This window comes from Micropterus salmoides, unplaced genomic scaffold, assembly GCF_014851395.1.
Source record: "Micropterus salmoides isolate LMB-PRFRI ecotype aquatic unplaced genomic scaffold, ASM1485139v1 Ms_hic_scaffold_9, whole genome shotgun sequence".
NCBI classification, from domain to species: Eukaryota; Metazoa; Chordata; class Actinopteri; order Centrarchiformes; family Centrarchidae; genus Micropterus; species Micropterus salmoides.
In genome coordinates this window covers 12024264-12041844 of record NW_024044681.1, presented here as the reverse complement: position 1 = coordinate 12041844, position 17581 = coordinate 12024264, and the positions used below count along the sequence as shown (strand labels likewise).

At 38.6% G+C, this 17581-nt stretch overlaps 1 protein-coding gene across 2 annotated transcripts; it reads right to left on the bottom strand.

Moving 5' to 3' along the window:
* Positions 1–9066: 9066 nt before the first annotated feature.
* LOC119895981 (solute carrier family 35 member F2-like) lies at positions 9067–16123 on the bottom strand. 2 transcript variants are annotated; one of them, XM_038709427.1, is made up of 9 exons: positions 16003–16123; positions 15302–15407; positions 13866–14038; positions 12761–12897; positions 12401–12560; positions 11956–12112; positions 11450–11502; positions 11159–11313; positions 9067–9921 (listed from the first exon to the last, which is right to left on the bottom strand). In XM_038709427.1, exons 2-9 carry the CDS (start codon positions 15388–15390, stop codon positions 9700–9702), a joined length of 1146 nt encoding a protein of 381 aa, XP_038565355.1. In that variant the 5' UTR covers positions 15391–15407; positions 16003–16123; the 3' UTR covers positions 9067–9699. The 2 variants fall into 2 exon arrangements, with proteins under 2 accessions (XP_038565355.1, XP_038565356.1); XM_038709428.1 differs by lacking the exon at positions 16003–16123 and having other exon boundaries at positions 9700–9921; positions 12761–12888; positions 15302–15390.
* Between the last annotated feature and the right edge of the window lie 1458 nt (positions 16124–17581).

Sequence of the window (17581 nt, the reverse complement as noted above, 5' to 3'; positions counted from 1 at the left end):
ACATTTAATTTTTTGCATAGTAAATTACATTGATTCATTGATGCTTCTTAAAATTAAATTTCACTAGTTCTTTACTTAATAAATGTAATTGTGCACAATTACATTTATTGAGTACTCTGAGGGAAATCTACTCAAAAAAATTCTTTGTGCTAGACTCAAATACTAATGGAAACTCACTCAACAAAATAACTACTAGTCAACTTTTAGATAGTAGTCTTCAAAATACAAATACAACTCCATTATTCAAGTTCCCTTTATTAGTATAAAAACCTTAAACATCTTCTGTCATTTATACATTTAACAGACCTTAAAATAAGGCACATCTTGCATAAAGCTGAACAGACTAAGTAACTGACTGCTTGACCAGATAATTAACCAGCAACAATTTTGATAATGAATTTGTTTTCATTCTTTTTTGCAATAATGTTGAACATTGTTTATTTCCAGATTCATAATGAGATTTTTTGGTGTCAAGTGATAATAACTTGAAACTCTTGAGCTAAATAAAATTTGACTGAAAATGTGTTTTGTGGAAAAAGCAACTATGCTTATGACTATACTTTTACTTAAATAATATAAAAGGGAGCTTTAAATTTGTAGTTTTATGGAATCATAAGAAAATAAAGATAGCTAATAAAGATTGTTTAAAATAAGAAGTTCCACACTATGCAAATTGTTAAGCCAGGTAGACGAGGTAATGGAACAATATCAGGGTCAAATTTAAGATTTTTTAACCATTATGAATGAAATTTAAAACCTATATCACAACTTAAAAAAAGAAATGCACAAAAGAAGCGCAGAGTAAATCAATGTATTCAAATCAGGGTTGAGTGATATCTACAAAATTGGCATTGGACGACGTCAACAATGAAACACCAGGATGGACGATGACATTAAGCTACATAATTAACAAGCGGGAATGCGGTGGACCTGCTGACATGAAAAATGGATCACCGGTAGAAAAATCCAGAAAAAAAGAAAAAGGAAGAAAAAGAGTTCTGTGTCTTTTTGGCAACTTTGTAAAACTTAACCTACTGCTAATGGATAAACTCAGGGGAGCAGACAGGAAGACAATAAACTACACCCAAAAAGCTAAACTTGCTAAATAAATCTACTGGGGTTGAATTCTAACCATTAAATCTGGGAAAATCCATTTGGTTATTTTTGATGCTCGTTGCGCAGCACCAAGCAGTTTTGAGCCTCACCACCTTATAATGGCAGGAAAACACTGCTAACATGACCTCAGAATCATTACAGATAGGACAGTTCATGTTTTCCTTTTGTGTCTTAATTTACAGCTTTATACATTTGTAGAAAATAACATAAATATTCGGCAACATGAGAACCACCTCCCTTCTGTATTATTACAAGCATTTCATTTGTACATCAAAATCCAAAAGAATAATCTGTAGTTTACTGAAAATCATTAACAATTGTGTGAACATTTTAATAGTGGCGCTCATTCAAATAACTTGCTAGAGACTGGTTTTAGGCCCTAAGATCTGTTTTTCCATCCAAGAACCGATAAGGTTGCACTTCCCCATAGCTGAAGAATAAATCCGTTTTATATCTGTACTACAATCCGAAAGACTTGCGGCAGTAGTAGTCAGAATACAGCTAATTATATTTGGACCGATTTGGACTAGCGACAGAAAGAACTACAACACCACGGGAGGAAAAATCATTCTTGAACACTGCGGAGCCATTTCAATGAGCATTAGAGGCAGCGTTACATGGACGTTGGAAAATAAATACCTGTTTAAAATTATTTAAGACCTAGAACACAAACTTAAGTGAATTTAAGACTTAATTTTAATATTGAAATTTTGATATTGAAATTTCAGATTTTTTAAGACCCTGCGGAAACCCTGCAGGACGTCTACCTGACAGGTGCTGTTATCAGAGCAGCTCCTTTAATCTGGAGGTCTCAGAGTGTTTGATTGCCTGAGTGACAGAAAGTGACAGTGACTCTCAGAGGAGGAAAATATTCTGGCAGTAAAAGTTCGGTGTCAGGTAATAAATGCTTCAGCTTCTCCAGACCAACAAAAGTCTGTTCCCAAATGGCTGGAGAAGTGAAGCAGGTTAACAAACATCTCCCCTTCAGACTGGAAGCTGAGCAGGAAGTTTAAATAATGTCTTTTACTTTAATGTATAGAAAGTAATGAGCAGCTGTATTCCAGCCTACCTGTCCAGCTGAGAGAAAAGAGGTGTTCAGCTCCGTTCTGAACACAGACTGAACATCCATGGGGTACCATATTTGGGTCACACATAGCGACAATCACAAGGTAGCCCCGCCCTAAAGCCTTCACTGCTTTCTGGCCTTTTCCTCTAAATTTAAATTATAATAATTTACTAAATGAACATCATGCTGTGTTGACTAGCAACTGAGACCATAAACTCATCAGGAAAGTGTTTGCTGAGGTAATAAATCAGCTGAGAAGTAGTCACATTTTCTTATAGACTGCCATCTGATCCAGTGGAGTTGCCCCAGTGCTGGCTGTTAGAGACAATGTAGGTTTGAGGCTTCACTTTTCAAACCTGGAGGTTCCTGCTTGGTGAAGACTCAAAGCTGCTTCCTGGTTTCACAAATCAGACACAATAAATTTCAGATTTCCGTGTGGTTTCGAAAACTCAACTCAAAGCTACTTACCATAGCTATATATGTCAGAGGTCTCACACCCCTGGAGCAACTAGGGGTAAAGTGTCCTACTCAGGGACACATTGGTGGACGTCACATTGGGGAATTAAACCCGGGTCTCTCACACCAAAGGCACGTGTCTTATCAACTGTTCGATCACCACCTCCAGAGAAACACAAATCCATCCACAGCCACCTTTCACTTGGGCTGAAGCGGACCGCACCAGGAGCGTCAGTGTCAGTGACCACAGTGAGGAGTGTCAGCAATGTCTGGTTCACCTTTGCACCGCAAAATACAAACAATCCAATTATGAGGATAATTATAAAAGAAAGCTAGAACTGCATGCTCATCGGTTCCCCCCACACACTTAAAAGCATATTTTTTATTTCTTCCAAGCCTGTCTTGATACAATACTCACATGCCAAAATGTTAAGAGTTACTGTTGGCTGTTATGATTCCTTCTTTTTATACTGACTCTATAACGTTTTTTTAATCTGACTCAACTGTAAGAGAATGAGGACAAAATTCTAAAGTTCATTAGAAACAGTTATGAGACTTCAGCAGTCTGACTTAGATAAGCCAAAAACCATATCGTAAGTATTTTTAGAAGTTAGTCTTTGTGTGTTTACTTGCTGAGCTGCAGCAGTGGGATACTTCCTTCCAACAGTAAACCTACATAATGACCTAACATCAATATCCATTTAATTTTTTAACTAGACTGCCTTATTTAGCTTAAATTAAACTTAGCCTTCTAAAATACTCCTCATATGGGGAATTTAGGTTTTGAGATCCATGCACCATATACTTCATTCTGCTCAACTTAGACCTATTGTCCTCATTAGTGGACACATGCCTGGGCCCTTTAGGGTCATTTGGCATCCATGTTCTGATGTCTGTTTCTTCTTTGTTACACACTGGGTATGCATATTAATTTTTTTCTAAAAGTACGCCCTGTTCAAAGACAATGCTACTAATATAAATACACACAGAATCAAAGCCCAGGTCTTGGGAGGTTTGGGAAACATTTTTTCATGAAAGGAGAAGAGCGGATTTGTCCCTAATTTCTAACAATTTGGCCATGCCTATGAAGGGGATGCTAATAACCAACAATAACCTTTTCACTGTACACATCATATTTTAGCATTGTTTTGAGATAGACAATAAAAAAACACAAACATATCCTTTCATCTCTTTAAACCTGTCAGTTGCTGGAACAGGCATTCGAGTTGGTTTCCCGTATTACATTGCATTAAATTTCATATTACTTGTCATTGATATTGACGTTTCTCTGAGTACACTGAGTACTTACATTGCAGGTTTTGGAGACATCAGTCAACCGCTAGCAGGTTCACTGGGAAGCCATGGAGGGTCGGATGACATCTCATGTGTACCTTGTGTTGTTCCTAGATTGACAATCAAAATAATTATTACTATACAAATATTTTTATATTCAAGACATAAAGTGTAACAGTTCTACCAATGTAATTCTAAAATAATAATAATAATATTGATAGCAATAATAGGCTAATACAGGCTGAAAGTAGATGGCTCTATCCTCCTAGTCATCACAAGACAATATCATAATCAAATTTCACTATTATAGTACAGAGGTCCCAATCTGTATCGACTGACCATTATGTGATCAACATTGTTGCTACGGCAAAGGTAATCTTAAACTCACCTGAAGGTCATAAATCCTGAGGATCTCTGCAGGGCCTCTGCTCTCTTGGCCGTCTGCCTGTACAGGGCAATCAGTTGTGGTGTGTATCTCTCAAGCTCGCAGTAGAATTGGTTGCATAGGTTCAACATTTGTAAAGCGATTAACTCAACAAACACCTTCAAACACATAAATGTATGCAGATTAATGCTTAAACTTGGCAGAAAAACATAATGCATCACTTACTTGTTTTAAGCAGGATGGCTGACTATATGGCAAAAACAATATAGTTTTTACCTGAGGAATGGACCACTGACTGCATTGACAAGAAAAGAAAATGCAGGGTCATCATGCAAATTTCTTTAACCTAACTTATGTTTTGCTGCATCAAAATGAAAGATTATGTGCCTAAGAATTGAGTTAGCCAATCAAATGTATTTTAAACTAGACTAATTGTATAATATTACATCATTTAGCTTCTATCTGAAGCAACATTCCCACACCAGTGCCATTTTTGAACAGGGTTGAGACAGAATTTCAGTCAGGTATTAAATAGTTTAAGAAACATAAAGGAGTCATTCAACCATCTCATCATAAGTTTATAAACAGCCTTTAAAAGAGCCTACAAAGAAAAATGTTTACACTTAATGCTGTAACTGAGCTACAGTTTTCTTGGCTTTTGATCACTGCCAATCATTTCTGAAAAAAAAATATGTATGTTATGTTATTGTATATTTATTCCCTTGATTACAGATTACAGACTACAACAGTGTACACCCCCCCCCCCTTCCTGCTTCCTTCTCCTGCAGGAGGCTGCAGGCAGGGAGGCTGATTGGGCTGGGCAATCACCTGTGCAGCTCTACCTTCAGAGCTTATTTAGCCAGGTCTTTGGTTAATCCTGACAACACACACATACACCTCACTCATCCATTCACTGCTGACACAACTGATAGTCATACTTTGCCACACCACATCATTTGATGGTGATCATTTGATTCTTCTTTTACTTTTATAATAAATCATACCATTGGCTTGCAAACCTGTTGTGTCTCACCTCCTTTTTGTCACGGGCAAAGAGTTGGGTTGTGACAACAGACATACGTTAAAAATAAACATATGAAATACATATTGCCATATATTAAACCGCTTGTTAACTTACATGAAGGCAGAGCTTGACTGTCTCCACAGTATAAGACTAAAGTAACGTTAACAGAGTTAACTTAACGTTACAGCAGTTCAGTGCAAAGTGAACATTAACGTTACCTCATTGTGTTAGCCAGCTAACTTCAAGTAATGTTAACGTTAGCTTATGTTAGCTACTGCAAAGAAAGCTGGGTTCTCTCGAACTTTGTAAATTAGTTATTAATTAACAGTTTTTCAATCAACATTGTGCAATGCTGGACAAAGGGGTTCCCTGTTTGGTGGGCGTGTCAGAGGTGTTACCCAATCAGCTGCAACATATTTGTAAACACAGCTGTGGTTAAAAAATCAACCTAACTGTGTTCCAGGCACCACCATTTCCGTTTAAAAATATTTTTAAATATTTCAGCATAATTTGGCGCCATAATTTCGTGACGAAGCTTGGACGTCATCGGTCACGTGGAATGCTCTTTTATATATATATATGTATATATACCGGTGTGTGTGTGTATATATAATGCAGCGTTCTGAACTGGGAAATGTCAAGTTGAAATATCCAACTTCCGACATCAAAGCGTTCCAGGTGCATGACACCGAAAATGAATGAAAACCATGGCTGACAATGATAAAGTGTACACACAGTTGCACTCTCAGTAGTGGTTTAGGTGTTAATTAAAAGGATGGCAGTTTAAATGCCAACAACTGACATACATAGCCTATGTTACTAGTACCCTTCTAGTTGGTAATCCTCAAGTCAATGTTGTAGGTTACACTTCCTAATCATGAGAACACATCAAGGCCCAGCTGAACAAGAACAACAACCAGCCCCGCAAGAGACAGAGGTGAGGACAGACTGAGACGGGTGAGGACAGACGGACAGGTGAGGATGGACTGAGGCAGGTGAGGACAGGCAGGTAAAGACAGACAGACAGTCAGGTGAGGACAGACAGGGACGGGTGAGGACTGACTAGTGAGGACTAACTAGTGAGGACAGACGGACGGGCAAGCTGGTGGGAACAGTCATATGAAGACAGAGAGATACAGGTGAGGACAGACTGAGACGGGGGTGAGGACAGACCAGACAGACCAGTGAGGTTTGAGACAAGTGAGGACAGACAGGATTGAGACATGTGAGGACAGACTGAGACAAGTGAGGACTGACTGGTGAGGACAAACAGACGGGCAGGCTGGTGGGGACAGTCATATGAGGACAGACAGACACAGGTGAGGACAGACTGAGACAGATGAGGGAGGACAGATAGGACAGAGGTGAGGACAGTCTTTGGGTACCTGGTGAACAGTGGTTTTGTCTCCGTCTTCAGTCTTCACAGTTCCAGCAGCAAACTGGCTCAGCTCACCCCTGATTGCTCCGTTTCAAAACCACACGGAAATTTGATATTTAATGTTTAATGTGCTTTGTGTCTTCACCATGAAGGAACCTCCAGGTTTGAAAAGTGAAGCCTCAAACCTACATTGTCTCTAACAGCCAGCACTGGGGCGACTCCACTGGATCATACAGCATATGGTCTCAATCGCTAGATTTGAGTCTTCTTCAACACAGCATGATGTTCATTTAGTAAATTATGGTCCCATTTAGAGGAAAATGGACCAGAAAGCAGTGAAGGCTTTAGGGCGGGGCTACCTTGTTATTGCCGCTATGGATGGACGGAGCTGAACACCTCTTTTCTCTCAGCTGGACTGGTAGGCTGGAATAAAATTACAGCTGCTCATTACTTTCTATAAATTGAACTAAAACACATTCTTTAAGCTTCCTGCTCAGCTTCCAGTCTGAAGGGGAGATGTTTGTTAACCTGCTTCACTTCTCCAGCCGTTTGGGAACAGACTTTTGTTGGTCTGGAGAAGCTGAAGCATTTATTACCTGACACCGAACTTTTACTGCCAGAATATTTTCACTTTCTGTCACTTGGATAATCAAACACTCTGAGACCTCCAGATTAAAGGAGCTGCTCTGATAACAGCACTTGTCAGGTAGACATCCTGCAGGGTTTCCGCAGGGTCTTAAAAAGTCTAAAATTTCAATATCAAAATTTAAGGTCTAAAAAAGTTCGCTGAAGTTTGTGTTCTAGGTCTTAAAAAATTTTGAACAGGTATTTATTTTCCAACATCCATGTAACGCTGCCTCTAATGCTCATTGAAATGGCTCCGCAGTGTTCAAGAATGATTTTTCCTCCCGTGGTGTTGTAGTTCTTTCTGTCGCTAGTCCAAATTGGTCCAAATATAATTTGCTGTATTCTGACTACAAAGACCAACAGGCAGCTTTTGTGTTATTGCCGCAAGTCTTTCGGATTGTAGTACAGAGATAAAACGGATTTATTCTTCAGATATGGGGAAGTGCAACCTTATCGGTTCTTGGATGGAAAAACAGATCTTAGGGCTTAAAACCAGTCTCTAGCAAGTTATTTGAAGCCTGCTGTGGCTGCTTAATGAATGAGCGCCGCTTTTAAAATTTTCACACGATCGTTAATGATTTTCAGTAAACTACAGATTATTCTTTTGGATTTTGATGTACAAATGAAATGCTTGTAATAATACAGAAGGGAGGTGGTTCTCATGTTGCCTATTATTATTTAATTTCTACAAATGTATAAAGCAGTAAATTAAGACACAAAAGGAAAACATTGAACTATCCTATCTGTAATGATTCTGAGGTCATATTAGCAGTGTTTTCCTGCCATTATAAGGTGGTGAGGTTCAAAACTGCTTGGTGTTGCGCATCAAATCTAACCAAATTAATTTCCCCAGATCTAATGGTTAGAATTCAACCCCAGTAGATTTATTTAGCAAGTTTAGATTTTGTGGTGTAGTTTATTCCATATCTTCTCTAGATTTTCCTACTTGTTCAATAATGTGGTAATAACAATGTTCCAAAATTATGTGGAATAGCATATTTATTTATACCGCCCTGTGAAAGCATGTTTTAATCCCGATGGACATTATTTCTGTTATTTGTAAATGTACCTGCTTTATTGCGCCTGCCTTGACTTCTCCCTGTACTCACTCTCACACATACACCTTTACCTCTCATCTCTCACTGCAAACACACTAGCAACATTGCCCGTGTTTTAAGAATTGCCTCAGTCGCAGTCATTCGCATTGAATTATAGGTAATCGCTGTCCCAGCCAATCAGCTCTTTCATACAATTTCGTCTGCATTTTTTTTTACCGTGCTGAGCCAACAACTTTTCAACAAATGCAGCTAGGTTCGCTAATGCAAACATTTCAGTCACTCAGGCTTTCACAAAACCTGATACAGAAAGGATGTTAAAAATAAGGAAATATCTGCCAGAGAAGTGTTAAGTAGCTGGAGTGCTGTTTTGTGCCACTAGGATTATTTGTCCAAGTAGAAATGTCATTTATTGAAGCTCCTTGTTTTGTCTACACTTATTAAATAGCTAAATATACCTTGTTGTATCATGTAAAATCATAACATCCATGTGTAGATGTCCTATGCGCATACATTCTGGTTGAAGCAGTGTGTAGTTCTTGTAACAGGCAGAATAAACACTCATTACCATGTCTAATGCAGCACAGACTGACTGACTTGTTGTCACTTATAGTATGTCCAGACAATTTAAAATTTAAGGTCACTGAGAAATAATGTAGAACTAAAGACAAAATAAAAGTGCATTTAATAGTAAAAATGTGAAACAGCTGCATGTTAACATGCTTGACTTTTATGGCAATATGATTTACAGTAGATTTGGTACTTTGTAACAGCACTATAGGCAACATACGTGAAATACAACTTTGTGATAGGTCAGTGTTGCTCATGCATTTTGTAAATTTTCAAATATATTAATATTATATAAAAAATGAGAAAGGATAGACAAGTAACTGATCAGTTTTGAGACAATAAATAGCAGTCATATTGGCGCACTGTTTGTGTTTAGGTGCCGTCATGGATATGGGTGATATTTGCTCCCTGTTAGTAAAGAAATATCTCTTGAAAAATGAAAAAAATAGGAATGAAAAAATGTGCCAGTCTATACTGTTAACCAACACAAAGAATGTGATGTCATACAACTGCATTTTCAATATATCAAAACATGTAAACTTTCTAATCAAGTACAAGAAAATGTGTTCTTCTGTAACAATGTAAAACTGAGTCTTCGTCAAACTGACATTTGGCCACGGACCTATAATGGAAGAAAGAATAATCACCCACGGACAGCGCTTAGTGTTGCGGTCTTTAGCTGCCTCCCTAACAACAGAAAGGCCTTCTTCGATCTTCAGTCTGTTTCAGTCACAGTGCAGCGACTGCTGTGAGTGTCTCAGTTCCCGGAGTGTCTCTGTCTGCCAACAATAAGTAGTCTGAGGAGTTTTCAGCTGTGTGATCAGCAACCACTTCATCAGCGTCTTCCTCACTGGAGCTGGACTCCGGTAAAGCAGAGTATGTGGGTACGGTGTTGAACATAACAAAACCCACGGTAATGACGACAAATGAGACGATGTAGAGGGTCGAAAACTGAGGATGAGACACAAGATTGAGGTTTTAATGACATTTTCAGGGTGAGAAATTATGTTTATGCCTGAGGTTCCACTGTACTGCATGTCACAACTTTAACCAACCACACGGTATGTAACAATGGATGGTAGCTTCTGTGGTTGACAGTGTACTATTTAGGATGTACACTTTTCATTCCTTTCGGGTTTCTCAGTAATAATGTATCTGCTATTGTTCAAATGCTACCTCCTACACTAAACACATTTCAAAAGACAAAAATGCACTTAACCATTGGTCATTTGAATATTATCTTAGTGCTTTTTTCACTCTAACAGCTACTAATGGATTTTTCTGCTATAGTGCCTTTTTTTTAACTAGGACATATTTCACTTACTGCTGCTGAAAATGAAATGACAACTTTTCTCCAGGAACGACAAATCAATGGCATTCGTTATGCAACATTACAACTAGTGTTAATTTTGTCAGCCTTTTTAAAATTTAATCTTAGTCCTGTGTCAAATGTCCTTGTTAGTTTTTGTCATATTTAGTCCACTGTTTACCATTTTTTTAAATCAAGTTTTAGTTGACTAAAAGTCTGGGTATTTTAGTCAAAAGAAAATCAAAAGCATTTTAGTCTTTTCTGACTCATTAGTATAATTTTGTTCTCATTTTTATTGCAAAGGAGACATTAACTGATCTCAATTCCTGGGCGGCTGCGCTTGTGCTTTGCTCGACACAGCAACAAACTGCCATTGCGCGGCGCAAGCCATTGAAAACAATGGGTTTCACAGCGCCGCAGTGCGGTCGTCGCAGTCTGTCTGAAAGGCCCATAATGTTTTCATCCCGCACCAGGGGCCAGCCAGCATTCAAAGCACAAGAAGAAAGAAATACCGCTGAATGAACACACGGTTCAAGTGAAAATTTAGAGGGAGAAGATATGGCCTGTAATATTTTGTCTCCTCCTTATACTGAAAAAAAGAGATTTTATTAACGTTTTTATTTTATGAATTGCATTTTAGTGTCGTCATTTTTTGTCAACAATATTGCACGTTAATATAGTCACAGTCAGCATTCAAGGACATTGTCACCATCTCGTCATCGTCTCGTTTTCGTCAGGGAAAAAAAGGTCGTTGACGAAATATTTCGTTTAGTTTTGTCTGACTAAAGTAACACACAGTAACAGTAAAGTTTCATGGCATGAATAAGTAACTGACAGCAGCATTATAAAACTAGTTGCTAGCTTTTTAATGACACTTACTGTGTACTGGAAGAGGAAGATGCCGCAGAAGAGGCTGAAGAGATCGGCGGTGAGCAGAGAGAGGTTGACAGCAGTAGCGCTGGTCATCTTCACCACTACAGGCATGAAGCTGTACAGTCCGAACATACACACGACAAAGACTGCAAACAGCATGGCTGCAGAACACAACAGGGTGGACTTTAGTGAGAGACGATGGAGTGATATTCCAATCAAAGATGCTTCAAAAGCAACAACTTCGAAGTCATTGTATACTCAAATACTCTGATTTAACGAGACAGAAAGTTAACTTACAAATGCTGAAGTCCCACTTTATTTCCGCCACTGCATGAGTTTCCAGAACAGCTCTGCAATGCCAAGCAACGAAAATTTAGCAAGGTGAGGGAACACACTTTTTCCCCCTACTTGAGTTAAAGGATAATTACATTTAAACACAAATGCATTTTGTATGGTGGAGAAGATCAGTACAGCTGCATTTTGTTCTCTAAAACATCTAGTATATATAGTTTCTTTGTAGACAAGAACAAAATCTAACAGTGCTCTCATTAGGTAGCCATCTTGTCGCACTTTGTGAGCAGACAGTGTCTATGAAAAGCTTTTTATATTGTGATATCAAATATCTGTAAAATTAAATAAAGATTAACTTCATAAGATTGTTTTATTTTGTTTTATAAGTGATTACAGAATCAAAATGAATTCTCTCCTGACACAGAAAAGGGCATTTGGGATGCATCACGCCAAACACATCCATTAGTCTACAGGTGCCTATTTTTGTCAAATGGATTTAAACAATAACTCACAGCTGTATGCCACTGATGAGGGTCCCAAAGAGGCCCATCATGCCCAGAAATTCGACTCGGCTCAAGTTCTTCACCGTGTACTCTTGGCACACATTGGATACAGCATAGAGGACAGCACTGAGCAGGACCAAACTGTCTCCGAGTATGACATCACTGGCTGCACAGAGAAATAGGGGCAGTTATAGATAAGCACTGAAGGAATTCATGACAGTAATCATTTACATATCAACTGCAGCCAAAGTGTTGCTGATAAATCCTCATTGCATTGAGAACCCATGAATGTGCACAGCATGGTGGGTCAGAGTTGAACTAGTGTGTTCGCTTGTAAACTGAGATGGATGATTACAGCAGACAGTTAGGATTATGTTACTTTTCACCTTAATTTTTTCTTGCTATAAACTGCGATCAAGTTTCAGATATTATAAGTAGGAAAATGTGTCCTTACTGGATCCCTGGTCTCTTCCAGCCAGAATGTCGGCCCCTACCATGGCTCCTACCCCCAACAAACACACAATCACAGCTACGAAGTGGACCAGCCTGTAGCGAGTCTTCAGAAGGAACCAGGAAAGCACCATCAGCACCGGGATCACAAAGCAGTCCAGCAGCTGAAACACAAAGCATCATCACAATGACAAACTAGCACTACTGTGTGTTAACAGAGTCTGAGTAGGAAAGACTCATCATGTAAAACAGGTCAGGAAGATTGTTTACATAATGACACTGATTTCAACCATATCACTATGTATGTTTAAGCAGCAGTTCACAACTCCAGACCACTGAAGTGATGAACCATTTCTTCTCTTACCTGTATACTTGTCAGGGTGGTTAACTGGTAGGCTTTCACAACTGCATAGTTTGCCTCCACATCTGCCAGACCCATCACCAAATATTTCCACCATTCGGTTCTTAAAATCTGTAGAATGTTCCTGTCACCTGTAGAAACTGACATGGTTTACTTTAGAGTTACAGTGCAAAAGCTGTTTTCTCAAAAGCTACTTCTGAACACTATTTTCCACAAAATCCAGTGATTAGAGGCTTCTCTTATCCGAACTTATTAATCAAACAATAACAAATAATCTTCTGCCACATTCCTTTGGATATTTTGAGTTTAACTAAGAATTACACACTAAGCTATGACTTGGAGGTGCTGGTGTTGCCATGTGTTTGTAAACTTGGTGCAATCTTCAATTTTCATGGGTTTACATAAAAAGTGACATGGAAACTTAACCAGTTATCCCACCCCAGTTTCCATATATTTGTTTATTGCAGGCCACAATTCTGCAGAATTTGCAGCAGCTTTTCCAAATAATTGTGATAGAATTTGACCACTTTGGTCATTTTTTGATATGATTCCAATATTTTTCATACTAACAATGGGTTACTCTTAGTGAGAATTATTGGCAACAATAATCAAGCGGCAAGCTTCTGGTCTGAGACGTGAATCCAATGCGGAAGTCCCTTTAACCTGCATTATATTGAACGGCCAGCAGGGGGTGACTCTTCTGGTTGCAAAAGGAAGTTCGGTTCCATTAGAAATAACTAATCAACTTCTCAGCTGATTTATTACCTCAGTAAACACTTTCCTAATGAGTTTATGGTCTCAATCACTAGTTTCAGGTCTTCTTCAATACAATATGATGTTCATTTAGTAAATTATGGTCCCATTTAGAGGAAAATAGAACATTATTTTATGTTTTAGTAACTTTAAAAATGCTCAACTGGAGAAGCTTGATCAGAGAGATCTGTAGCCTGGACAGCACCTACATGGAGAGACAAGTTCTAGTTGTCTCCATTTCACAGTTAAGTTTGATTTGCATTGCACTGCAACATAGAGCAAATTTGAAAGAAACTTTAACTTATCACCAGCCTTTGATTCATTGAGAATAATTAGAAGATCTAGATAACCTGACCTTTGCGGAGGCTAAGGATGGTCGTATAGATGAGCAGCAGCAGGGCGTAGTTGAGGAAGCTCTGCAGCATGGGCGTATTCACCTCAGCGCGGGCCAGGTACTCACAGCTCACAGCTGTCCCACAGATCAGCAGGGACAAGACCTGCCCCATGACTACGGTCTTCAGCAGACGCCTGGAGAGTCATCAAAAGCGTCATGTCTCAAGTACATGGACTGGACGCCACAAAAGCAACACCTAGGCATAAAATCTAACACAGACACCCCTGTTGACTCTCAGATGTTGTGAGTGTAGAGGGAGCTGAAGGCAAAGTTCTTGATTTACAAGTGATTCTACATTTCAGTGTTCATCCATGATCACAAGCTCTGTGTAACAGCTCAAAGGATAAAGTCATGAATACAAATAGTCAGAATTCCTTTCAGGTGTCATGTCGGAGCATTGAATTGAGTAGACCCAGAATGTTTTCCCTGTGGAGGTATTCCTGAGTGCTGTTTCACAAAACCAAGACAGCAGATTAAGCCGGGATTTTCCAGATATCCTGGCTGAATTATGCCGTGACTCAGTTTCACAAAAGCAGTGACACTGTTCCAGACCAGGCTAACAGCCAGGCTTAGTTAATCCTGGTGCCTTATCTATTCAGCGGCCACGCCGATCAGAAACCAAAGTGTTTTCTTCAGTTTTTCCATGTTCTTATGTATGTGTTTTGCATATTTTTCATTAGCATGCATTAAAATACCACAGGTAGCCTACAATATGGTAGCACATAGTTTGTGGTTATCAGGTTTCATAATTGGAGAAGAAGATGCGAGCACCATACTTTACACACAGTGAGCAACAGCGAGTAGGTTTACCTGGAATAAAAGCACATAACATGTGTACTGACAAACCCTGGAGTACACACATACATCACTGCAGCAAGGTGAGAACATTAACCACTAAAGGCCAGCCAAAACAAGATTTTCAGGTGGTGATATGTTGCTCTTTAAGACTGTTTCTGAGGCTGGCTGTTTTGTCTTGTGTGATTGCAGCTGTGGCTCTGCACATTCAGCACTACATTTGTACATGGTATGCATAATGCAAAACAAATGTTAAATGGGATTAATGTAATTCCAAAATAATTAACATATCTGCAACAGAATAAATACATGTTGCATGTTGGTAATATAGGCCTTTTTCCCAGCAGACACTTTGACTCATCATTGTAGGAAAACCACAGGTGTTACTAATAATATTAATGATGGTTCTGTTCTATTCAAGTGTCCCAGACACCTGAACCCTGAAACTTACCGGCAGCTAAATTACATTACATACATATGTGCTTTAACTTCTGTGACATGTCAAAAATACTTCACTTCTGTTTTACTATTTAACTGGCTGTTAAATGCTTGTCTAGAGCTCAGTGACATGTATTTTACTAAACAGCTAAATCAGTGCTCACCATGTGAAGACATCCCTCAAGTTGTAACTGTACAAACCACAGCCAACCGTCCATTTCCCACACAGTCTCTCCTCTTCAGGCCCATCCATATCTTTGACAGCTAAACCTAGAAAGAAGTGGGGGGGTAAATAAAAGAAGAAAGAGTTTTAGTGTCTTTAAGGCTCACTGTCTTCATTAGACTACCCAAGCAGAACATGGTACTAAATCCCCACAGGAATGTGATGTGTTATACTATGATAACACCAGAATTATGGTCCAAGATAAATAGGCCTGATAGTTGCCATTCATCCTCTTTACTGACATAATATGGATCCAAAACGTAGTTTGTAGCACCGTACTTTCAAGTAATCTTACTTACAGAGGATATTTACGTTGGTGTTTTTAGGGTGAACAAGTAAAACCTTTTGGAAATTAAAGTATAATAATACATACATCCGACATTTGATACATCCCGAATTTGAATGTGTCAAATAATAATTCACAATAACGATATAATTATGTTAAAGCAGGTATAAAAGACTGGCAATAACCACAACAACATTAAACTGTCACTTTTTCAATGAAGTTTGGCGTATCGTGTTCTAGATTACGCGCGAGTGATCGTGTCATTCATAGGAGCTTCCTTAAACTACAAATAGCTGAATGAAACCGTAATGTAAAATCCAAGCTATATTCTAATAATTGACAAAAAATGTACATACGTTTTCTTCTTCAGACATATCAGGTGTGGTGAAATTCTTCAGATGCGATGAATTTTCATTTTGGCCAGATCGCACCAAATTACCATCCACGAGGGGCAACTTCTCATCCTGAATGAATCAATCTAACCTCGTGCTATCTAGACCCGCCTTCTGTGCTTTGATTGGTCAAAGAAATTGTAAATGACATCTGCACCGTGCAGTGAAACTTGGTCTGGTCTGGTGCTGATGAGAATCACAAGGTATTTTAACACGGATCCATGGATTTTACTCGCCGCTATTAGTGGACTGTAAATACATTTAAACTACTTTACGTTCTGTACCTAAATACACTTTAGGGGTACTTAAGTATTTACATTTTATGCTGCCTACATTTATTTAAGAGCTGTAGTCAATAGTCAGTTTTTTACAGAACATACAGTATCACACTTTTATGATGCATGTGTTCCCTGCAAAAATCTCCTTATATAAATTGATTTATATCTATGATTCCTAACCTGTATTTTCTCAACCATGCAGTAAGGATATTCCAGCCTGTTTTCAATGCAAATCACTTTGCAGCTCTTTAACTTGTAACTAAGGTGACCAGATGAGAATGGGTGAAATTCGGGCTACCGGTACATTGAGTGTCAATGAACATTAATACACGTGAAAATCAAAACACAATGCTTAAATTCATTATTTTTGTTCTTGAAGTCAGCTGTCTGTTATTAGGAAAAATACAACGGTGGATATGTAGGTAAATCATGATCTTTTACTTTATTTTTAAATTTATTTTATTCATGTCATCAGTGCAATGTCACATCTGTCTGCGCAATGCGCGTGTCAGATCTCTCCGCCGTGCAGTTGCAGCCTGAAGCATGTTAACAAAGCTGTTGACACAATGTACAGATAACCTGCAACCCCTGCTGGAGCAAGAGAACTATACAACGATCAGTAGGCCTATATGTTTAATTAGGCCATAATAAAAACTCAAGTTAGGTCACATTTTCGGGACAAACCGGAAAGGGGTCGAGACAACTGCTCGTAATTCGGGACTGTCCCGGGTTTTTCGGGACGTCTGGTCACCCTACTTGTAACAGAGTATTTCTGCACTGTTGAATTACTCCATATGTCTTCCACCACTATACACCAATGTATTATAAAGTGTACAGTACTACAAATCGTTATTGTTTAAGAAAGCCTTAAGCAAGGAGTTCCACTCATGCAGGTACAATATAAGCAGTGGTGAAAAAGTACTTCTATTACTGTACTCAAGTGCAATTTTGTGGTGCTCATACTTACATTTTATTTCAATTTTATGCTTATTTATACTTCCACTCCACTACATTTCACAGGGAAATACTGTACTTGCTATTGTACTTACATACAAAACACATCACCATTTTATAAAACATGTGACATTGCAATAGATGAAAATGCCCAACACTTAAAAGTCGATAAAGTAGATACATTTTTGCTTTGGCTCAGCCACTTGAAACATTAAAAACTACTTTCAAAACATCAGTAATAATGATCCACCAATATATATGCCATGGCACCACCACTGTTGCTTCTGCCCTCCTAATCCTCATATGAAGGT